The following is a 22,312-nucleotide window of genomic DNA, read 5'->3' on the forward strand; positions in this document are numbered from 1 at the left end:
GGACAAGCTATAAAATATCTTTATGTACACAATATTAATCTTTTACATTGTAATCCTTTTATTTTTAATATTTGGCTAATTTCTGTGCTGCTGCACGCGTTGTGCTCTGTTGTGTCTAAAGTGCACTTGCGCCATGCGTTTTAGACCATGTGTAGCTGTCGCAGATAGTGTATTTTCTTGCTGAATATTTTTCACTTTTGAAAGTTTTTGTTTTATTTGTTTGTTTTGTTTTATAAATGTTGTGTAATACTTTAATACTTATTTGAGAATTGTATATTTGATTTGCATGCTAGTTTGGCAATAGTGACACCTACTGGAGAAAATGAATAACATAAGACGTACTGGTCATGTGATTAAATTTTTTGCGTGAACACCAGAAAAGAAAAAACATAGAAACAGGAGGTGTCGCACACAAATTAAGAGGTGTAAAATTAAGAAGAGAAATCAGAAAAGGTCTCCTAATGTCTCCTGAATCCTGATTGGAAAACACACGGTATGTTTGCATATGTCTTGGTTATCGTTTATTTATAATTTAAGGTACTGTGTGTATTGATTTCAGTTTAATAAGCTATATATCGAACGACGTCATGGCAAAATCACTTCATCACGAATTTGATTGTAATTTGTTTATTTTCAGTTTTTTCACGGTGTCCATTTGATGTTTGTGATGTTGATTGTCCTGATTCTTGAGAGGAAGACATTAAATATAGAAGACATCGTGGTTTTTCTGTTTTGGAGAAAACATTCAGGAGCCGTTATACCATGCTCTTAGATTGTTAAAATAGGGCCCCAGGTTTCAGTTGGTCAGTCTATTTCAGGGTGCTTTCACATCTGTAGTTCGGTTCATTTGGTCCGGACCAAGGGCGAATAATGTTAGCCTACTTAGTAGCGTTTTTCAGGCGTTTTGGTTCCTTTTCACACCACACTGATCGCTCTGGTCCGAATCAGTTTATGAGTCGATAAAACGAACCAAAATGCAGTCACGTGACAACATCCACATCACTCATTGGCCAGATGTGTCTTGAATGCATTTCCATAACTGCACTTCGTTTGGTCAGAATTAATGTGCGGGAAAATTCCAACAGAACTCCCCGAAGTAAACAAAGAGGTGGAAAATCTGGCAGACAACACGCCGCTGTTTACTATGGAGAGACGACTGCGTGGGCTGATTGTATCCTTGGTCATATTTTATTATATAGTTTGTCTACACCACTTTAGACAAACAATAATATTTGAGAATTGAAGGATTCAAATTTAAGAATCTATTTCAAATATGCTTCCTTACATAACATCACGGTAAAGAATATTGTATTTAGTGTTTAAGGGTAAGATAATGATTCTGCTCAGCAAAGTTGCCTTTCCTGTTTTCTCCTCATTGTCTTTAATGGCTCTTTGAGTCCCAGTATCACTCAGAACTGATGGGATTAGCACACGAATGATTCACTGAGAATCTCACCTTTTGTTAGGATTGGCTAGACCCTCAGTCTAGGGTGTTACCTTAACCTGTATACTCATTTACATGCTTTGTTTGAATTTGTCTCCACCCCCAAAAGTCCCTCCTCCTAAAATGCCTATAAGATACCATGTAAAGTTATGTTAGATTAGATTTTGTTGGACGAATCCACAGCCGCGCTCAATAAAGAATACTTCTGTTTGAACGTGATCCCAACTGTCTCACTGGTCTCTGCTTTGAAGAAAGAAAAACTTTACAACAGATGGTGCCGTGACCCGGATGGAGAAGAAGGAAACTCAAAGAACTGAATCTTAAAGCTCAACAAAAGAACTGACAAAGATTGCCAGACTGAATCTTTCCAGCTTCCTCCAGATTGAAAACTTCAAGCTCAAAGATCTCAATAAAGCTGACTGAGTTCCAGACGAATGTTTTCTGTACAACCAAAGACTTGTGAGTTTCACTCCATTCAAAGAACCAATGCAGACCAGTACAAATGTTTTCCTCTGCGCCATTCAGAGAAGTAGTTAACAAACAGCTGTAGAGTTTGGTTAACTAAAGATAAGCCTCTAAAAAGTTTTCTTTTAGAGATGAAATTGATCCTCTGTTGTTGGCAGGGAAGATTAACAGTTACATGTTAATATTGTGTGTATGCTCTTGCTAGAAGAAGACCTTTGTAAGCTAGAGAAGATTTAGCCTCATGTGCTAATAAGATTGTACCCTCTGTTTGCAAGACAGTAGAGAGAAGTTTTTTTTAGTGTTTGTTTGTGGTAACAGAAATTCACAAAATGTTTAGGAAAAGTACTAGACAGATTACACCTTTTTGGACAGATAGTGAATTCAAGTCTTTGTTATCAGAGCACATGGACTCCATTGTGACTGAGAAAGTCAGATTGAATTTAACAAAGAAATTTGGCATTGATGCCGACAAAGTGTGGTCAATTGAAGATTGTAAGAAGGTACTAGGAGAAAGTATTCGCAAGAACGATGTGAAAGCCATTATCTGTTGTCACAGAGAATTTAACTTATCCATTGCACAAGAACAAGCTCGTTGTATTGCTACGTTAAACGATCAGAACAAACAATTGCAGACTCACATGTCCTGTCTCAAGACAAAGGTGGGCCATAACAAAGCCTCAACCAAATGTGATTTAGAAGACCAACAGTCAGATGAAAGCTATCCTGATTTACAGTCTTTTGATAGTATAGAGGACAATGTCAATGCAGATGTAAATGCAGTTGAAGTGTGCGTAGCTAGACAAAAGCCTCAGGGAAAAGGTGTTGATACAGTTTCATTTGCAACCCCCATATTGCAGCCACAAGCAGTCAAAACATCTCTAGGACCTAAAGATATCGAGAGAATTGCTGAAAGTTTGCCATCAGTGCAAAGACATTTTTCTGAATTTAGGAAAGCATTGATCAGTAAAATGCATCTTTATGACATGTCGTTTGCAGAAGTTACACAGCTGATATCACAAATTCTAACTGAATCTGAATTCAACAGTTTTGAGTCTGCTGTTACTTCCGAACTGCAACATGTCAGTAAAGGCGATTTGAGAGAAGGTGTTTTGAAAATCCTAAAGAATATCTTAGGACCCAAAATCGATTGGTCGAAAATTACTAATTGTGTACAAAAGAAGGGTGAAACTGTTTGTGAGTACACAGAACGATTCTGTCAGGTAGCTTCAGTGTACAGTGGAATTGCAGACACACCAGAGAAGGTGTTAGGTGATAATGGCCCTTTGGTTCGCACATGGTTTCATTGTCTTTTGCCAGAACACAGAAAGGCGTTGCCTTACTTAAACATCACATGGTGTACGAGAACCCTGGAAGACAACTTGGACAGTTTAGCTATTTGGGAAAGAGATTCTGATGTCAAAGAGAGAGTAAGAATTGCAGCAGTTTCTGTTAAGGTCAACTCAGAGAAGCCAAAGAAACGCAAAAGTCCTAGAGAAGCCAGTTGTTCTTACTGTGGCAAGCACGGACATTTTGGAAAAGAATGTAGGAAAAACAAAAAGAACTTTAAAGAAGTTAACAAGGTTAACCAGCTTCTGCTTAGCCTGCTTGATATTCTGAAGCAGCCCCTCCCCTCCTCGTTAAACTCGTGGGGCAACTTGATACGGTGTTAACCATTGAGGCTGTGAGTGCTTAATTTCCCCAGTAACTCACAACAAAGATGAAAGACTTATTTTTGTTTAATAGAACAAAAGGAAAGTGACTGTCTCAGCTTTTGTTTGGGGGACATTCAGTATACTCACAGCCTTAAATGTTATACTGCAGAACATTACAATCAGACACCATCCTCTGTTAATGATGTTTATTAGGACTGATGTTTCACTGGAGAATGGAAATGTGCCAATTTTCTCACACACTGTTCTCATACACAACACAGGGACAGAATAGGACACGGACAAGTGAGGTGACCTGGGAAGAACTGAACGCAACAGGCGTTCGGGGGTGAACCCAGGGTGAAGACACTACCTCATAGGCCTTTCCCGATTTATTCCATCCTTACCTCACTGGTCCATAGGTGTCAAATAAATTAAGAAATAGGGAAAGAATGAAACGACAACAGTAGACTCTGAAAACGATAGAACCATAGTGTTTAAACTGCTACAACCGTAGTGTTTTGAAGAAATACTGCTCTCTGTTTTTCTGTTTTCTGTCTTACAGTGTGCAGATAAAACTTGATGGCTTTTCCGAGATCCATATGCAGCGACCGTCTCATCTGCGTATGAAGCCCCAACCTCAAGAAGACAACCAGACCCACTGCTGAACGAACTATCACCAAAGAAAATGAAAAATACACAACGCAGAAAATTCACGGACCCTAAATTGCATGTTTTGTTTCTGTGTCAGCATGCAATTACAGATGAACAACACAGAGCAAGTTATATGTGCCTGTAACTTACACCAGTTACAAGAATGAACTTTATGTGTCTAAATTTGTATTTTTGTGAGAGTTTTTAAGAACTCTCAAAGAGGGGACTGAAGGAATCAAATTTAAGAATCTATTTCAAATATGCTTCCTTACATAACATCACGGTAAAGAATATTGTATTTAGTGTTTAAGGGTAAGATAATGATTCTGCTCAGCAAAGTTGCCTTTCCTGTTTTCTCCTCATTGTCTTTAATGGCTCTTTGAGTCCCAGTATCACTCAGAACTGATGGGATTAGCACATGAATGATTCACTGAGAATCTCACCTTTTGTTAGGATTGGCTAGACCCTCAGTCTAGGGTGTTACCTTAACCTGAATACTCATTTACATGCTTTGTTTGAATTTGTCTCCACCCCCAAAAGTCCCTCCTCCTAAAATGCCTATAAGATACCATGTAAAGTTATGTTAGATTAGATTTTGTTGGACGAATCCACAGCCGCGCTCAATAAAGAATACTTCTGTTTGAACGTGATCCCAACTGTCTCACTGGTCTCTACTTTGAAGAAAGAAAAACTTTACAACAGAATGAAGCGAGGATGCGGCTCGAAAATAATGTCAGGCTCCGCACCTCCTCACAACTCCAAGTTTGTCTGTGAGCTGCCATGCTTAAAGTGCAAACTGTCAACAAACATTTCTCCTCATCCCATAATGCACAGCGCAGCTGACTACAGCAACTGGTTCAATCCAAAAATGTGCAGTTCTTTGGCAGTTGGTACTGTTCAAGGTCGGATCACATTCTCACCACAAACAAACCACTCCAGAGTTCGTTTCAAAGCGTACTGAGACCTAGAGGTGGTCTCGGTATGCTTGTTTGGTACGCTTTTGGTGCGCACCCAAGTGTGATTCAACCGAACTAAATGAGGCAGGTGTGAAAGCACCCTCAGTTGCCTAAAAATAGCAACGCGTCAACTATTTAAACAAGGCGCAGGACGTGAAAATGATAACTGCGTCAGGCTGAAATTAGCAAAAAACACTTGCGTTGTACCTGGTGCCTCAATGTGCCGGGTGTATGATAGGGCCCTTAACCTTTTTAGTCTGATTCAAAAACATTTATTCATTGCTACAGAAAAAAAAAATGTTTCAAATAAATGCTGCTCTTTTGAAATTTCTATTCATAAGAGAATACTAAAAAAATAAAAGTTAAAAAGAAATGTTTCTCGAGCAATGATTTCTTAAAATGATTTCTGAAGGATCACACTGAAGACTGGAGTAATGTTGCTGAAAATTCAGCTTTGCCATCACAGGAATACATTTTAAAATATGTGAACCCACCTGTGAAACCCCGGCTAAAGTCGCAGAATCGAATTATGAGTTAACGAGCGTAAAAGTAGTCATAGCCATAAAAATGACAAAAATAGTCCATGTGTGTTTATTGCTGTAAATGATAGATTATACCAATGATTTTGAGATGCAATACTTACATTTTCATTTATAACATGATAAATACTGAAATTAATGATTTTATTGACACTACGTTATACTTTTGCGCAAAAAAAACCCCGGACGTGGCTCTTCCTAAACTACTCGGTTACTATCATATCCTCAGTTCCCTGAGATAGGGAACGAGTATTGCGTAGCTATACGCAGTGGGGAAACTCCTTTTCCTCGATTTACTGAAGCTTTTATTTAAAACGCATTTGCAGCTGCACAGCTAGCACATTGAGCGTCTGGCTCGCTCATAGGCTGTGCTGCAGCAACTGCACAAACCAATGGCGCGGGCGCCTCTGACCTGTAACCAATGAGCATCACTACACGTCAGAGCTCCCCAAAGGGGAGTGGCCTAAGCCTATATCAGAGCCCCGAAAGCGCCATTATAGCAGGTTTCGCGACTGAAGCGACAACTCCCCCGGTTATACCGTGCGGCTGGCTACGCAATACTCGTTCCCTATCTCAGGGAACTGAGGTTACGATAGTAACCGAGTAGTTCCCTTTCGAACGGTCACTTCGTATTGCGTAGCTATACGCAGTGGGGACACCCTGCAAAACGCCGCACCAAAATAACCGCCGCCACTGAACTCAGGACCCCTGAGTCCAGGACAAGCCCGAAACCATTTATATATGTATATATATATATATTAGACCAGACACCGTCGGGCCTTATAAAATATATGTGTTAATATAATATACCAAATTAACCCAGACACCGTCAGGGCTATCAGCATAATAAACATTTTTACCAGCAAGCGGGTTTTATATATGTGTGAGCTTATGATATGCACAGTACAATGTAGATGAGACCCGGCAAACCGCCGGGCCTTCATCATATCGCCAATACCTTCGCTTGCAACGAAGGCACTTCCATGTTATAAAATTTCATAAATGTGGAAGGCGAGGACCAGCCGGCCGCATCACAAATATCTTGAATGGGAAACCCATATGACCACGCCCACGACGAAGCCATGGCTGTAGTCGAATGGGCCCTAATACCTATAGGGCAAACCTGACCCAGCGAGGTATAAGCCATAGAGATAACATCCACAATCCATCTAGACAATCTTTGCTTAGTGACTGGATCGCCCTTGGACCGACCACCAAAGCAAACAAAAAGCTGTTCTGACTGTCTGAAAGACGCAGAACACTCCAGATAGATTCTCAGTGCTCTGACAGGGCAGAGAAGATTAACCTCCCCATCCTCCGCAGAAGGGGGAAGAGCTAATAACGTAATGACCTGTGCTCTGAACGGCGTTGAGAGCACTTTAGGAACATAACCATGCCTGGGTTTGAGGATGACCTTCGTGTCACCTGGACCAAACTCTAAACATGAAGGACTCACAGAGAGCGCCTGCAAATCTCCTACTCGCTTGATAGATGCCAGTGCCAACAGGAGAGCAGTCTTTAGCGAGAGAGGCTTCAATCAGCCGACTGAAGCGGTTCAAATGGTGGCCCTTTTAAGGCCCTCAGGACCAATGAGAGGTCCCAGAGAGGCACAGAAGGGGGTCTGGAGGGGTTCATCCTCCTCGCGCCCTTCAAAAAACTCACCACCAACCCATCTCTTCCTATCGACTGGCCAGCCACCAGAGCATGATGCGCTGCAATAGCTGCCACATACACTTTGAGCGTGGACGGGGAGCGACCCGCGTCCAACAGCTCCTGCAGGAAGGAGAGTACCACAGCCACCTCACATGACTCCGGGTCCACACAGTTTTTCAAGCACCAGCTGGAAAATACTGACCATTTCAAAGCATATAAGCGCCTAGTCGACGGGGCCCTAGCTTCTGAGATAGTGTTTAGAATTTTTCCGGGGAGGTCCCCAGGTACCCGTTTAGGGGCCATACATGGAGGGCCCATAAATCGGGTCGCGGATGCCATATCGTTCCCTTGGCCTGAGAGAGGAGGTCTTTCCTCATTGGAACAGGCCAAGGAGCTGTGTCTGACAGCTGAATCAGCTCCGGAAACCACGGTCTGGATCTCCAGAGAGGGGCCACCAGCAGGACTGGGCACCCGCTCTCCCTGACCCTCTTTAAGACTTGTGGAATCATCGAGACAGGGGGAAAGGCATAAAGGGGGCGGTTGGGCCAACAATGGGTCAACGCGTCCCTGCTTTTCGAGAAGAACATTTTGCAATGAGTGTTGGATCTCGAAGCGAAAAGGTCTATTTCGGCTTCTCCGAACACACTCCATATCAAACCGTCTGTGAGTTCAGGGACCACTCGCCTGGGGGAGTGTTGCCCCGTGACAGCATATCCACGCCCAGATTCTGAACACCCGGAATATGCATTGCTCTCAGAGAGCACAGATTGTTCTGCGCCCATATGAGGAGGTCTCTCGCCATGGCATACAGGCTTCCCGACCTGATGCCGCCCTGGCGATTTATGTAAGCCACCACTGACATGTTGTCCGAGCGGACCAGGACATGATGACTTTTTAGGTTTGGGAGAAAAGCTTTCAGGGCCAAACCAACCGCCTTCATCTCCAGACAGTTGATATGTTAGCTCTGCTCCGTGCTCGACCAGAGGCCGGAGACAGGCTTGCCCTCGTGCACAGCACCCCAACCCAGGTTGGATGCGTCTGTGAACACCACTTTCCTTCTGGAAACTACCCCCATAGTCACACCCTTGAGGTACCAGTCCTGAGCTCACCAGGGAACCAGGGCTCTTAAACAACCGTGATTCACCATGATGCGCAGGCTGCTGGACTGCCACGCATGGGTTGGCACCCGACGCTTCAGCCAGTGCTGCAGCAGGCGCATGCGCAGTAGTCCCATACAGAGTACTGACGATGCCGCTGCCATGAGACCGAGAAGTCTCTGAAATTTTCTCAGGGGCGCGCACTCGCGCGCTCTGAACGAGGCTGCCAGCGTCTGCACTGAGAGCGCGCGCTCTCGTGTGAGCCGCGCTGTCATCGTCACAGAGTCTAAAACTGTGCCCAGAAAGACTACACTCTGGCTGGGTGTCAGTTTGCTCTTGGTAACATTGATTGTGAGACCCAGGTATTTCAAATGGCCGAGAATCAAATCCCTGTGCGCTATTAGCTCTGTTCTCGACTGTGCCAGCACCAGCCAGTCGTCAAGATAATTCATCACGCGAACTCCCTGATGTCTCAGAGGAGAAAGCGCTGCATCCATACATTTCGTGAATGTACGGGGTGCCAGGGCCAGGCCGAAAGGCAGAACCGTGTACTGATAAGCTTGCCCCTCGAAGGCGAATCTCAAGAATGGCCTGTGACGAGGGTCTATCTGAATGTGAAAGTATGCGTCTTTCAGATCCATTGTTACAAACCAGTCCCCCGGGCGAATTTGTGCGAGGATGTGTTTGATAGTCAACATCTTGAACGGCCGTTTCATGAGAGCTTTGTTCAAGTGTCGCAAATCTAATATGGGTCTGAGACTGCCGTCTTTTTTCGGAATCAGAAAATAACGGCTGTAAAACCCCGAATGTGTTTGCGCGGGAGGGATTAACTCTATCGCCCCTTTTGCTAACAGATTCTGTACTTTGGCTTGAAGCACGTGACCCATGCTGCTTCTTACTGAAGACTCGACAACCGCCTGAAATTTTGGGGGTCTGCGAGCAAATTGGAGCGAGTAACCTCGCTTTATAATGTTTATAACCCAACTCGACACACTGGGGATGGCTTGCCAGGCCTGCACCCTTGTGGCTAGGGATCGAACCACTGTTTGGGATGAGTCGCCTACCATGAGGGGACTCACTACCCTTATATTGTGATTTGTGCACATATTGAGTGTTTGACTGACTGTACAAGCTTTTAACTGTGGGGAAGACAGTGTTACAACATGGAGGGGGCCACCTAGTGTAGGGGGACTGTGAAACCATGGGTTGTGATTGTGAAACATACTCTTTTTGTGCTTTATTTGGGTCGCCGTGAAAACGGCATTTGTTTGTATAGGCGCGCTCACTGCTGCGGGCCTGTTTACAATAATAAAATCCCCAGCCGCCTGAGCTAAACAGGGAGCTGCAGGAAGTAGTGAGAGCTTTTTCGAGGGCGGTCCGGCAAGCGCGAGACACGAACCCTCTCTCTTTCTCCTTGCTAGGACGACTTCGGCGGAACCGGGTCGCTCACTCCGATGGGCCGCGGGCCTTGGCGCCGGGGCATCGGGTAGCGCTTAGCCGGTCTCGGCTGGCGGAAGGTATCCGCTGCAGGGCGGGGCTGAGATACCTGCTTCGCCGGCCTGGCTGGATGCGGCGAAGAAGCTGGCTTGGTCTTGCTGGACGCTGAGCTGGAGCGCTTCGGCAAGAAGTGTCGCATGGCCTGGGACGCCTTCTGTGCCTCAGTGAATCTCTCCGAAAACCCCTTAACCGCAGGGCCGAAGAGGCCAGCGCTGGTAACGGGGGCATCGAGAAAGCGCGTCTTGTCCGTCTCCTTAATCTCGGTCAGATTAAGCCAGAGGTGGCACTCTAAAACAACCAAGCTCGCCATGCTCTTACCTATGGCCTGTGCTGTAGCCTTTGTAGCTCGTAAGGCTAGGTCCGTCGCGCTTCTCAAATCGCTGAAGGCCTCGGGGTTCGGGCCAACCTTGTCCATTGTCTGGAGGAGCTTTGCCTGGTAGACTTGTAGCACAGCTATGGTGTGTAGAGCCGCTGCAGCCTGGCCAGAGGCGGAATATGCGCGTCCAGCGAGGGCTGAAGTGGTTCTGCAGGGTTTGTTGGGGTGGGTAGCTCTAGCTCGCCAGCTAGCCGCCGTGTTCGGGCATAAATGAGCTGCCACGGCCTCCTCGAGGGGCGGCAAACACTCATAGCCTTTTTCCGCTGCACCGTCTACAGAAGAGAGTGTCGCGGAAACAGATGAACCCACCCGTGCTGAGTAAGGTGCACGCCACGCCTTAGTCAGCTCCTCGTGGACCTCGGGGAAAAATGGCGCTGGTCTATGCCGAGGGGCCTGCTGGCGCCCCGAGAGAAACCAGCCATCTAACCGACTACGAGGCGGCTCCTCGGGCGAGGCCCACTCTAGGTTGAGGTCTGCGACGGCCTTCGTCAGGATCCGAAGCATTTCGGCGTCGGAGTTGGTCCTGGTCGCTGAAATGTCAGAAGACTGAGAAGTTCTGGTGGGGTCGAGAGAGCCCGGTCATTCCTCCTCGGAAGCAGCGATCGACAGGCTGTCCTCGTGGTCGCTCAATCCTCCAAATGAGACCAGGCCCGCCACGTGGCTGGGGGGGCGCTGGTCTCTGTCAAAAAGAACAGGAGATGGCGTCGTCTCCGGAGAAGGCGAAGCACGTGGGGACAAGGCCGGCGTGCGTTCGCTTACCTCCATGTTCTCGGGGGGCCTTTGGCTGCGGCGATTCTTCTTCCGCGGCTGAAGTAGTGCCGGGAAGGGAAGCGCAGGTGACGTGGCATCGCCGTCTTGTAAGAGAGCTAGCCGCGCTCGCAGCACGGAGATCGGCATGCTTTCGCAGGCCTCACATCCGCCAGCCGAGAGTGCATTTTCCACGTGGGCCGTGCCCAGACAAGAAATGCAACTCGCTTGTCCATCGGCCTGGTGCAGCTTGAGTCCGCACGTGCCGCAGGATGAACTAGACATTTTGTAAAGGATATAACGTCGTCGTCGCCGGATGGCCACAGGTGAGACGGCGTCAGGGGAAAACGGCAGAAGGGCGTAGTCCGCTGAAGAATGCTCGCTCAAACTGAAGGGCTTTTCTACGACGAAGCTTGCAGTATTCGGTCAGGGACATGCAGTTGTCGCTGAAGGAGTGAAAATCTGCTATAATGGCGCTTTCGGGGCTCTGATATAGGCTTAGGCCACGCCCCTTTGGGGAGCTCTGACGTGTAGTGATGCTCATTGGTTAACTTACAGGTCAGAGGCGCCCGCCATTGGTTTGTGCAGTTGCTGCAGCACAGCCTATGAGCGAGCCAGATGCTCAATATGCTAGCTGTGCAGCTGCAAATGCGTTTTAAATAAAAGCTTCAGTAAATCGAGGAAAAGGAGTTTCCCCACTGCGTATAGCTACGCAATACGAAGTGACCGTTCGAAAGGGAACATTGATTTCAATCGTCTCTGGGTTTATTTCGCGCAACAACACTGCTGATTCGTATATCATTCGGTTCAGGAACTTCTTTTCTGTGTCTTTTCTATTAGAAAGAGTAACAACAGACTTTAATATCAATCCGCGAGCGCCGGTAATCAGGTCAACACAATGAAAAAAAAAGAGAGAGATGTCAGCCGCGTTTAGATGTCTGGTGATTTTTTCTTGTCATAGCCAATTTATTTGTTTTGTAGCTTAGTATTCTGCCAATAATATTAAACTTATTTTAAGGACATTTTTGGCGTACAACGTGTTATTTGCTGGATGGTAACGTTAATGCGTTGTTTTGACATCTGACATGGCCATGGCTTCGCCGGCGACACCGAAGTATGAGCAGGAACGGAAAATAGCTGCTTGCTTAAACAGCTTGCTTGATATTAATCTCGGTGGAATTGCCCTAAATTATGATTTAACCGGTTTTATTGCGGATTATTTTCTGGAGGATGATTGTGATGATGAACAGGACACATTCTTTGACGAAACTGACGAGGAATTTGACGGTAATTTGTTATTATTTTTTTATGCTAAATATGTAAATGTATACTGTCAGTGTCCAACCAATGTAATGCTAACACATATCTGTGATGCAAAAATAGTGGATTTAAATGTTTATTACATTTGTTGATGGGGATTGAGTCAGTTTAAATTCATTACGTTTATGACATTATGTTTATTTGTCTCATTACACTCTGAATTGAAGTCTGCTTACCACCTATAGGCTGTTTCTTATTCCTATATGCCCTCCCCTCAATTAATCAGATCCAGTCTGACTAAACTGTAAAAATATTTTCTGATATTTTCATATAAAATGCTTCATTATCCATTTTAAATGTGAAATTAAACCCATTTCCCATTCTTGCATGTTACACAATCATGTTTTTAGGTATCTTGCTTTGAATTGAAAAAAATGATCTTTGCTTTTTCAGGCAGTGACCAACATGATGAGGAGGACAAGCCAGTTTTGGTGATTGAACCCCAAGCTATTTGTCTGGCGAACATGAAGAGGGAACACCAGCAAGAAGAATTTGCTTCGAATGCTGGAAGTCCAGATGTGAAACTGAAAATCAGTTTCTCTTGCAACTGCAAGTATTTCAATGGGGAAAAGTGTTCTTTATTTTTCAAGGAGGGAGAGTTGCTGTCACTCAGGATTTTATTTTGCATCTAGACAATTTTAGAATGTGTACAAAGTTTGAGACTGACCTGTTAAAGGGATAGTTCACCCAAAAATGATTTACTCATACTCATACTCACCCTCATGTTATTCCAATCCTGTATAAGTTTCTTGCTTCCGTTAATAATAAGATATTTTAAAGAATGTTGGTAACCAGACAGTTGGTGGCATCTATGGAAGTCAATGGGTGCTGTCAACTGTCTGGTTACAAACATTCTTTAAAATATCTTATTTTGTGTTCAGCAGAAGAAAGAAACTCATACAGGTTTGGAACAACATCAGAGTGAGTAAATGATGACAGAATTGTAGTTTTTGGGTAAACTATCCCTTGAAATTTTATTTATTTATTTATTTTTTACTCCAGATTTACTCAGTTACACCGTGGCCCAGTAAGAGAATGATAATTTCAGAGAATGAGAAATGTTATGTTATTTAATTTATATATTATTGACATTTCACTGATATTACATTTTACTAATAAAGTTATACAAATCATTCCACTGAATTGACATGGTAATTGTTGCTACGATCAAGCTCTTGTGGTACCCCCATTCATTTCAATGTGTTTATGCTTTTAGCTTTTTGGACATGCACATCATAATAAATAGACGTGTTTTACAAAACTTTAAGAATTTTTCCACTGATGTGTCATACAGTATATCACTAAAAAGGGGAGAATCTCAGCTTTAATGTGTTATAAAGCACATATGCAGGATAACTATGGATCAAATGTGTTGCAGTTTTAACAAATAACTTATTTTTAAGTATATTTCTCAAAAATATGATTTTCTGAGCCCGAATTTTAGCAAATCTTTGACATGGCCTTAGTCAATTTTAAAGATATCAAGGTTATATTTTCACAGAATGTTCTTTACATTGTGTAGGATGATTTTATGTAGAAAACATTGAATCACAAAAAAATGACTTTAGCTGGGTTTTCACAGGCAGGGTCACATATATTACAATAAAAAAAGGTTACTTTAAATCGTAATAGTATTTCACAATATTACTGCTTTGCTGTATTTTTGATCAAATAAATGCAGACATGGAGACCATAGAGACTTCTTACAAAAACTTTTGCACAGAAGTGTATAGTCATAACAAATTTAGTCAAACCTGTTTTAGGTATTAGAGTTGTTGTTGCTGCCCTTGTTGTTCCAGGTGCCGCTGTAGACCATAAAGTTGAAGTGGAATCCGATGTGGCTGGCAGATTTGCAGATGAAATGGCAGTTCCTGTTACTTCTGGAGCATTTGATCCATCCATTACAGTTGTTGTGTGGATACTGGTTGTAGTACCCACTGATGTTGAAGTTTCCTCTTGTTTCCCGACTATATTTCTTGTGTTTATGTTGTTTGTTAGCTGTATTGAAGTAGTTACTGGTGTGGTTGATGGAGTGATTGTTTCTGGAAATACAGACACCGTTGATTTGGTGGCTGTTAGTTGCCTTGAGGTGTCTAATGGTACATTGTTTGCAGTGGCAGTTTTTTGTTGCACTGATGTTGTGGAATTTGTGATAGTTGTTGGCTGGCTTGGGTTGGCAGTTGGTACGATTGTTGTGGTTGGATTGGTTTCTTTTGTTAGTGTCGAAATGTATGACTCTGTTGTTTCTGATATTTGTCTTGAGGTTGTTGTCTGTTTGCTTGTATGTGCTTGAATGCTAGTTGTTAGGGGCTCTGTTGAAATTGTAGATTTTGTTGTTTTGGTTGTTGATGGCCCTAAAGTGGTTGTTTCTGCAGTTGTTGGGAAAGATGAAGTGGGCAACATACTTGTTGTAGCTGGTAATGACTCAGAGTTGAATGACTGTGTTGTATTTGAGAGTGTTGGTGTTGTGGCCAAGGTGATTGCAGGGGATGTGGGGTTTGGTTTTTTAATGGCTGCAAAAAAATGAAAAATGAAATGAAATGAATATTACATAAAGATGTAGATGAAAAGAACACATTGACATACCTGGTTACAAGTACAGAGAACTTTCTTTGTATGAATTTAGAAAATAATAAAGAATATCTGTCATCATGCTTTACCATTAGGGTTTACCATACATGCTTTCCATTAGGGTTTAATTACAACATTAATTGAATTAATTAAATTACAACATTTTTGAATTGATTCCTTACCTATTTCTAAAACGGGGTACCAGTATTGTCTGGAAATAACAAGTGGTCCTTTCCTGACAGATTAAATTATTAGCATATAGTATTGTGCATTACAAAAACTCATTTTGTTCAAAAGAAATGCACCGAGTCTAGGCAAACAATGTTAACTGTAAAATTCAAATCAGTCAATATATACACCCCTGATTATCATTTATGAGATCTCAGGGCTAAAACAGCAGATCAGCTCTGTTTTGCTATGATCAAGACCACAGAGCTTCTCAAGATGATTTTGGAAAATTATATGTTACATGTTAGATTAGGTATTTTCTCACTTACCTAAAAATTTTAATATCTGTACGATTGGCCACAGGCCAATTTTCCAGTGCTCTGTTCTATATAAATAAAGAAACATGCTGCCATTTAAAATATGTTAAATGAATATTGAAAAACTGTGACTGTGCCATGACCTTACATTCAATTGGTTCCTGTTGATAACTCTTTGGTCTGATGAGGTCGTATGATGTGAAACTGCTGATGATGTGAGAGAAAGATTACTTACTCTTTATGCATCATGCCAAACTTTTTTATTTTCAAATTCAAAAGTATTCAACAACAACAACAATATTTACTGGTGTTATTTCCCCACTGTAGGCAAGGACCGATAATTAGTTTTTACCTGAATCAGACACATTTTTTTGATTTTCACAGGTTGGCCCCAACAATCCTGATGGAAGAGATATATTTAGCTTTAGTTTGACCATTTTTGCAGTGTTTCTGAATGTAAACACATGTTTGAAAGTGCTATATGTTGCACAAACATTAAAAGCTTGAGTAGATATTTACCTATAATAATCAATAGAACCACTAAGGGGGACATTGTCCTTTTTACGTCACCCTGTGTTCCTGCAAATACATTAAAAGTTATTGCACAAACTCATCAACAAAACAAGGCAATGTTTTTAGCAAGGGGACTTTGGCACACTGGATATACTACAGTATTATTAAATTAGTCAGAAAGCAAAATATATGCTTATACTGATGTTGGTGACATTACCAGATTTCTTTACTTTTTCCAGACTTTGAGTTCAGTTGTTTCAAGTGTTAAGTGTTAAGAACATAGGTGGATTTTAGGGGGACCAGACCAGAGCCAACGATTTTGTCTGAGCTATGAATAAAACAAATTAAACAAAAATTAAAGTCCGCCTATGGTTAATAATAAACTGAACATTTCAGCCTGTATGCTTTTTATGGTTTAAAGTTTGTTTTTATTGATTTTTACAATATATATCACATTCTGCTTTTTAAATATCAGTATGCGTCACTTTGTCTGTCTGTATGAAAAAATCTGGCTCTTCTATAGTAAAACCAGTTCTGTTTCACACATACTCCGTTTGCAGTGCGTATGTGGTGTGTATCTTTTTCCACACACAGGTTATGTGACTTGCATGTTTTTAAGAATTAAAATCAGTTCTATTTATCACCTGGTATAAGAACATTTGCCAATCATTTTCAGCATTTATACATCATTTCAATTTTAACCTATTAGTTCCATTGAATGATCAAATCTGCTCGTATATACTTTGTATAAATGGCGCGAAGCCCCAACACCTTATGCGGCAAGCGTGGCCACCCGATGGTCAGAGCCACTATTCCATGAAATGATGGTGTGTGTACAGTTTGTCGAGGGATCTTTTTTTGTTGTTGTTGTGCTCACAAATTCAAGTGGGCCACTCTCAGAGTCCTGAAACATCCAGATAGTGAAACCCCATTAAGTCCCTGAATTCTTGACTTGCCATATTTTTTTTATTTTTTTTTTAAGGGGGGTTCAATTAAAATGTACTTATTATAATTGCTGTTTCATCTTAGTTTAAATCATTTTTTTTCATTTTTCAACATAAATCAATTTTCTTGAGGCCCCTTGGATGTTTGCTGCCCCTGTTTGAGAACTGCTGCTCTAAAATAATGTTGCAGGAAATTCAATCTTAAAAAAACAATGCAACATCATGTAACAAATCCTTACAGAGTTATGGATTATGTGAATATTGATTGAGATTATAATATTGTCTTATAATATTGGATTTATTGGATTGTGTTGTGTGCTACACACCTGCTAGCTACATAACAAGCTACATAATCACAAGAAACCATGGAAACAAATAAGATCTGTGTTCGAAATCGCCCCCTATAACTTCATTCATTATTCCCTACATTCCACTAATATAGTTCACTAGAAGGAGTGAATTAAAACAAGTGAATTTGGACACTGAGTGCATTCCTGATTTGTTCAAAGCAAAATAATCGACACCGCTGTTTGTTGGAGACACACAACAGTTCTACTGTGGCTTTCATTTGAACTGTTGTTAACTATTATTTCATTTGCAAAATAGAGCAGACAATATTGACAATACTGTGTTTAAAATGTACAACACTTAATATTAACTTTTTGTTTGTTGAACTGTTGTATAAAATTACTGTCACATTTGCAGTCGTGTGGATATGTGGGAATTTTTTTTATTTATTTATTTTTTAATATAGCACCTTTCTACAAACTCAGGGTCGCTTTACAAAATTGTATTCTTGCTCTGTCTGAGTTTGGAACTTTTATGTTGAAGTGTGGTTTTGCCTGGTCTTGTCATGTCTTGTCTCACCTTGTGTCACGCCTGAGCCCTCAGCCAAGGTGGCTGCCACGCCCGGGTCATCAGTCAGGATGGCGGTCATGCCAGAGTCTCCAGCCATTAAAGGTGTTATGCTAGAGTCTTCAGCCATCATGGACGTCATGTCAGGGTTCCCAGTCTTCATGAACATTGCTCATAAAGCCTCTAAGGCAATTCCTAGGTGTACAAGACTGGTGTCAAGTCTGGAAAATGCATGCTTATGTCGGTGCTTGCTGCTGGTATCCCGGCGGTTGTCCCAAGTCATGGGGTCTCAGAGGTGGTCCCACTGACGACTGCACTCCACGTCACTGCTATAGCCGTTATGTGAGTTTGGGCCGAATACTGTTCATCAGCCCAAGTCTGCTTCAAAGTCTGCTTCAGATCAAGAGTTTTCTTCAAAGCCTGATTCAGTTCACGAGTCTGCTTCAAGGTCTGATTCATCTCACCAGTCTGTTTCAACCCCTGAGTTTCACATCTGCCATAATACGACCACAGAGGACGCTCATGAGTTTCACGTCTGCCTCAACGCGACAGCAGAGGTCATACCTGAACATCATGTCTCCCACGACAACAACCACAGAGGTTGTACATGAATTTCTTGAAAACCAGAGACACTTTGCTGATCCTGTCATGTTCACTGAGAACACAATCAAGCCACCTGCCTTTTTTGTTGTGGCCCCTGTGGCCAATGCTAACCTCTGTACCTTCTGTTCCAGTCTCGCCTAACTAAGCCTTACCTGTTCCATTAGGTATGCTATGGTGGTATTCTGCCCCGCAGTGGAGGACTACGGTTTCATCTTATCTGCTATGGTCATCATCTGCTCCACCCTGTAGGTCGTCTGCCCTACCAATCCAGTTTGAGCTACCCCGACTACTGCTCCACAGCCCAGGTCCACCACTGCACCACGACTCACTGCTCCACGTTCCAGGTCCCCGAATGTTCCTTAGTCCAGGTCCATCACTGCAAAATGGCCCTCTGCTCCACAGCCCAGGTCCTCCAATGCCCCATGGTTCATGTCTGCCTCTGCACCACGGCCCACTATTCCACAGCCTAGACCTGCCATTTCTCCACAGTCCAGGCCTGCCAATGCTCCATTGTTCAAGTCTGCCCTTGTTCCACTGCCCTGGCTCACCATGGTTTCATGGCCTGGACTCTCTTCGACCCCAAGGCCCAGGTCCACCATTGCCCCATGTTCCTAGTCTTGATCCACTGCATAGGCCTGGCCCTCCATTATGGCCCTCAACACTACCCTCCTGGACTATTCTTTTGTGTGGAGCATCTGGAATCCGCTCTTGTGGAGGGATCTGTAACAAACTCAGTACTGTGGTGTCTGAGTTCGGGACTTTTTTTATGTTGAAGTGTGGTTTTGCCTGGTCTTGTCATGTCTTGTCTCACCTTTTGTTTGCTCTCACTACCTTGTCTGTTTACATGGTTACACTTGTTTGTTTCCCCCGACAATACACGCCCCTCTCCTTATTATCTCGTTAGCTCCCCTGTGTATAAATAGGACCATGTTTGAGTGAGCGTTTGTCAGTTATTGTTTGAGTTCCTCAACGTATGTTTGTTGCATTGTCTCGTCATTGTCTCGTCATCGTCTGTCTTGGAGTTGTTATTAGTAGGCATGTTATTGCCTTGCCTGGATTCATGTCTTGCCTGTTTGTGGATTATTGTGACTGTGCACGTGTGGAATAAACTGTTCACATTTAGATCCTCATATCTCTTTATTTGAGACAACACTCCAGATGCTACACTCGTATAATATATAATCAACATTAAAAACAACAAGAACTCACACAGGATATGTTTCTGTATTGAAGAGAGTTTGAGTCTTAAATCGATCTCTATGCTTAGTCTTTGTCTATATTTGTTCGTCATGCTAGTAAGTGCTAAAACCCCACTTTTACAAAAGTACATTGTTGAGAACGGCAGTAATGTAGCGTGATTTGCTAAGTCAGCAATACTCTGCACGCAGCCTATCATATGCACGCTACTTATGTGGATGCAGTCTGTTTTGACCGCGAAAGATGTGGTAATTTGATAGGATGTCATGTAATTGACCTTTTACACATACCCCAGTTTTGGAACTTTTTTACAAATATTTTTAAACCATATATGCAGAAAATACACTATAATAATTATTCAATCCATTTAATCTGGCAATTGATAAAATAGCAGTATTTAAAAAAATCCAAAGAAATCCTCATAATTGGACTGATTCTACAGTGTCTCAACTCTAAGGTGTCCACAATTAACAAATAAATATTGTGATCATTTATCAGCTTCAGATCCTTACCTATTATTAGTCCCATGTCCAATTCTCTAGGTTACCATAAAAATAATAAAATCCAGATCATATTTTGAAAAATAAGTGTTACAGACAAAGATTGTCGTCCTCCTTCTAGTTCTGAGTGAAGGCTAAACCAGTCAGGTCGTTTCTTCCAGTTAAAGTGCAAACAATTCATGCTATTTCTGGGTTGCATCTTTTTTTTTTTTTTTACCTCACTCCTATAACAGGTGGAACAGCACATATCACATTTATTTGAAATGTCCAGCCCATTTCTGAATTCATACATCATAAACCTGAATTTCAGCTTAGCACTGATTATAGCTCAGCATTCTTGGTTACTGCCTAATAGGGACGATAAGCTGATGTCAATCCGTGGCTGACTTTTTTCGTTCTTAGTCTGCTTTTGAGGATAGATTTAATATATTGTGTCTAACAAAGAACAATACTGTTTGAAGAAAACTTATGTTAGAAATCCCCCTACTCACCTGTGGCCTGACTTAACTTTACCTCCAGTCGACACCCAAGCCTCTACAGTTGACACTTAATAATATTTATACTCTTAACACTGCATCTACAGTCGACAACTGGCTTCGAGTCGGTCGACGTCTCTACCTTTTTGAACACTATCACTTGGGAATATGGCCTTTATGGCGCTTTTCCATTACCAGTACCAGCTCGACTCGACTCGACTCGCCTCGGCTCGCTTTTCGCTCTGTTTTCCATTGTACCTCCACAATAGTACCTGGTCGTCATAGCGACGCCGCAGGAAACTGCCGTGACTTAATCTTCTACGCGAGACACACCCGCTACCCACACACACAGGACAATGGAGGAAATCGAGTGTATGCTGTTTGTGGATGTTTTTGCTTTTGCTGTTTTTTATTCAGGATACTCCGTCTGGAGCGTGCAATGATGACGCAGTGAATAGTGCCGATTCTCTCTGACCAATCAGCAGTCTGCCGTGTTTTCACGTCACATTTTAGTATCGCCTCAGCTCACTCAGAACCTCGCCGGAGGTGGTACGAAAAAAAGTACCTGGAAGCAGGTACAGGTACAACTTTTACACAACCAAACAAAGCCGAGGCGAGGCGAGCCGAGTCGAGCTGGTACTGTGTAGTGGAAAAGCGCCATAGTGTTCCACTAACCTGCTCCACTAAAACACTAGAAGATCTCTAGTGTCTAGCCTGCTGCACAGCAATAATCGAACAGTCTCCAGACAATGACTTTGAGTATGCTTTATGATTAATTAAAAAAAATCCTTCACAGTTAATTGGTAGATTTTTTTCAGATATTTTCATTTCAGTCAATATTTTGTTTCTTGGTGCAGAACACTTAAGTCTAGACTCACACTGGGCAGTTTTTGTGAACAACGCTTTACAAGTTAATCCAAAAAACATTCTGCCAACTTATTAATTTGAGTTAAGTTATTCTCATTTATAAACTGCCCTGAGTGCCCTCTCATGTATTAAAATCACATATACATCTTGGAACTGATCTGAGATCAGAGAAATGTGTAAAATCATGAGTAAGCTGTGATATAGATCAGCATGTGCTGTATGTCTTCTTTTACCATGACCAACCCATCAGTTCTTGTTAATAACTCGCTTGAAATATGCTTTCTAAATATTATTATTTCCTTCAGAAAAAAATTCCAGTGTTCTCTTTGCCAACCAGTGACCGTATCAGATGCAAAATATGCAAAACCTGTTTTTGAAGACTCTAAAAAGACTAACTGAAGGGGTATGGAAAGAATGTCTGTTTTACAGTCTACGTAGTCATTTAAAAATAATAAAACCACAACACAACCCATAATAATATCAGATCAGATAGAGCAGTTGTGAATTTTGCCCTGATGTGCAAATAGCTAATAATTTGCTTATATTAGTTAGTTAGTTAAAGTTTATTTCGGTCAACTTCAAAAGAAAAAAATAAAGAAAAACTATTTACAAGCAAACATAGAAACAAACATTAAATTACAATGTAAACAATATTTAAAAGAGAGAAAAAAAAAAGTTGATCGACCGAAAAGGTGTCGGCTGAAGCTTATGCTTATTGCGCCGATCCTTTTTGCATAACATTTATTTTACACACAACACCAAGTCCCAAAGTCATCATGCATACAATGACTAAAAGAAAAAGAAGCTAAATTCATTCAGTTTTGTATAATGTGATCCTTTTTAAAAAAAAAATAATTTCTTGAAATTAGCTTGAGTTAATTAGAATAAATGCATTTGTGTTTTG

The 22,312-nt window shown here is 42.2% G+C and overlaps 1 protein-coding gene across 1 annotated transcript in view; it reads right to left on the reverse strand.

The window, feature by feature from the left end:
• Positions 1 to 19,028, reverse strand: part of muc13a (mucin 13a, cell surface associated) — a 29,959-nt gene extending 10,931 nt beyond the window's left edge. The window contains exons 1-7 of the mRNA XM_084106900.1: positions 17,778 to 19,028; positions 15,973 to 16,032; positions 15,806 to 15,853; positions 15,602 to 15,660; positions 15,466 to 15,521; positions 15,151 to 15,203; positions 14,152 to 14,910 (exon numbers count right to left, since the gene is read on the reverse strand). Coding sequence (XP_083963026.1) covers positions 14,152 to 14,910; positions 15,151 to 15,203; positions 15,466 to 15,521; positions 15,602 to 15,660; positions 15,806 to 15,853; positions 15,973 to 16,032; positions 17,778 to 17,934 — 1,192 coding nt within the window. The 5' untranslated portion in view covers positions 17,935 to 19,028. The remainder of the gene's footprint in view (positions 1 to 14,151; positions 14,911 to 15,150; positions 15,204 to 15,465; positions 15,522 to 15,601; positions 15,661 to 15,805; positions 15,854 to 15,972; positions 16,033 to 17,777) is intronic.
• Positions 19,029 to 22,312: the final 3,284 nt, after the last annotated feature.

The sequence above is a fragment of the Abramis brama genome (assembly GCF_963993115.1).
Source record: "Abramis brama genome assembly, chromosome: 2".
NCBI lineage: Eukaryota > Metazoa > Chordata > Actinopteri > Cypriniformes > Leuciscidae > Abramis > Abramis brama.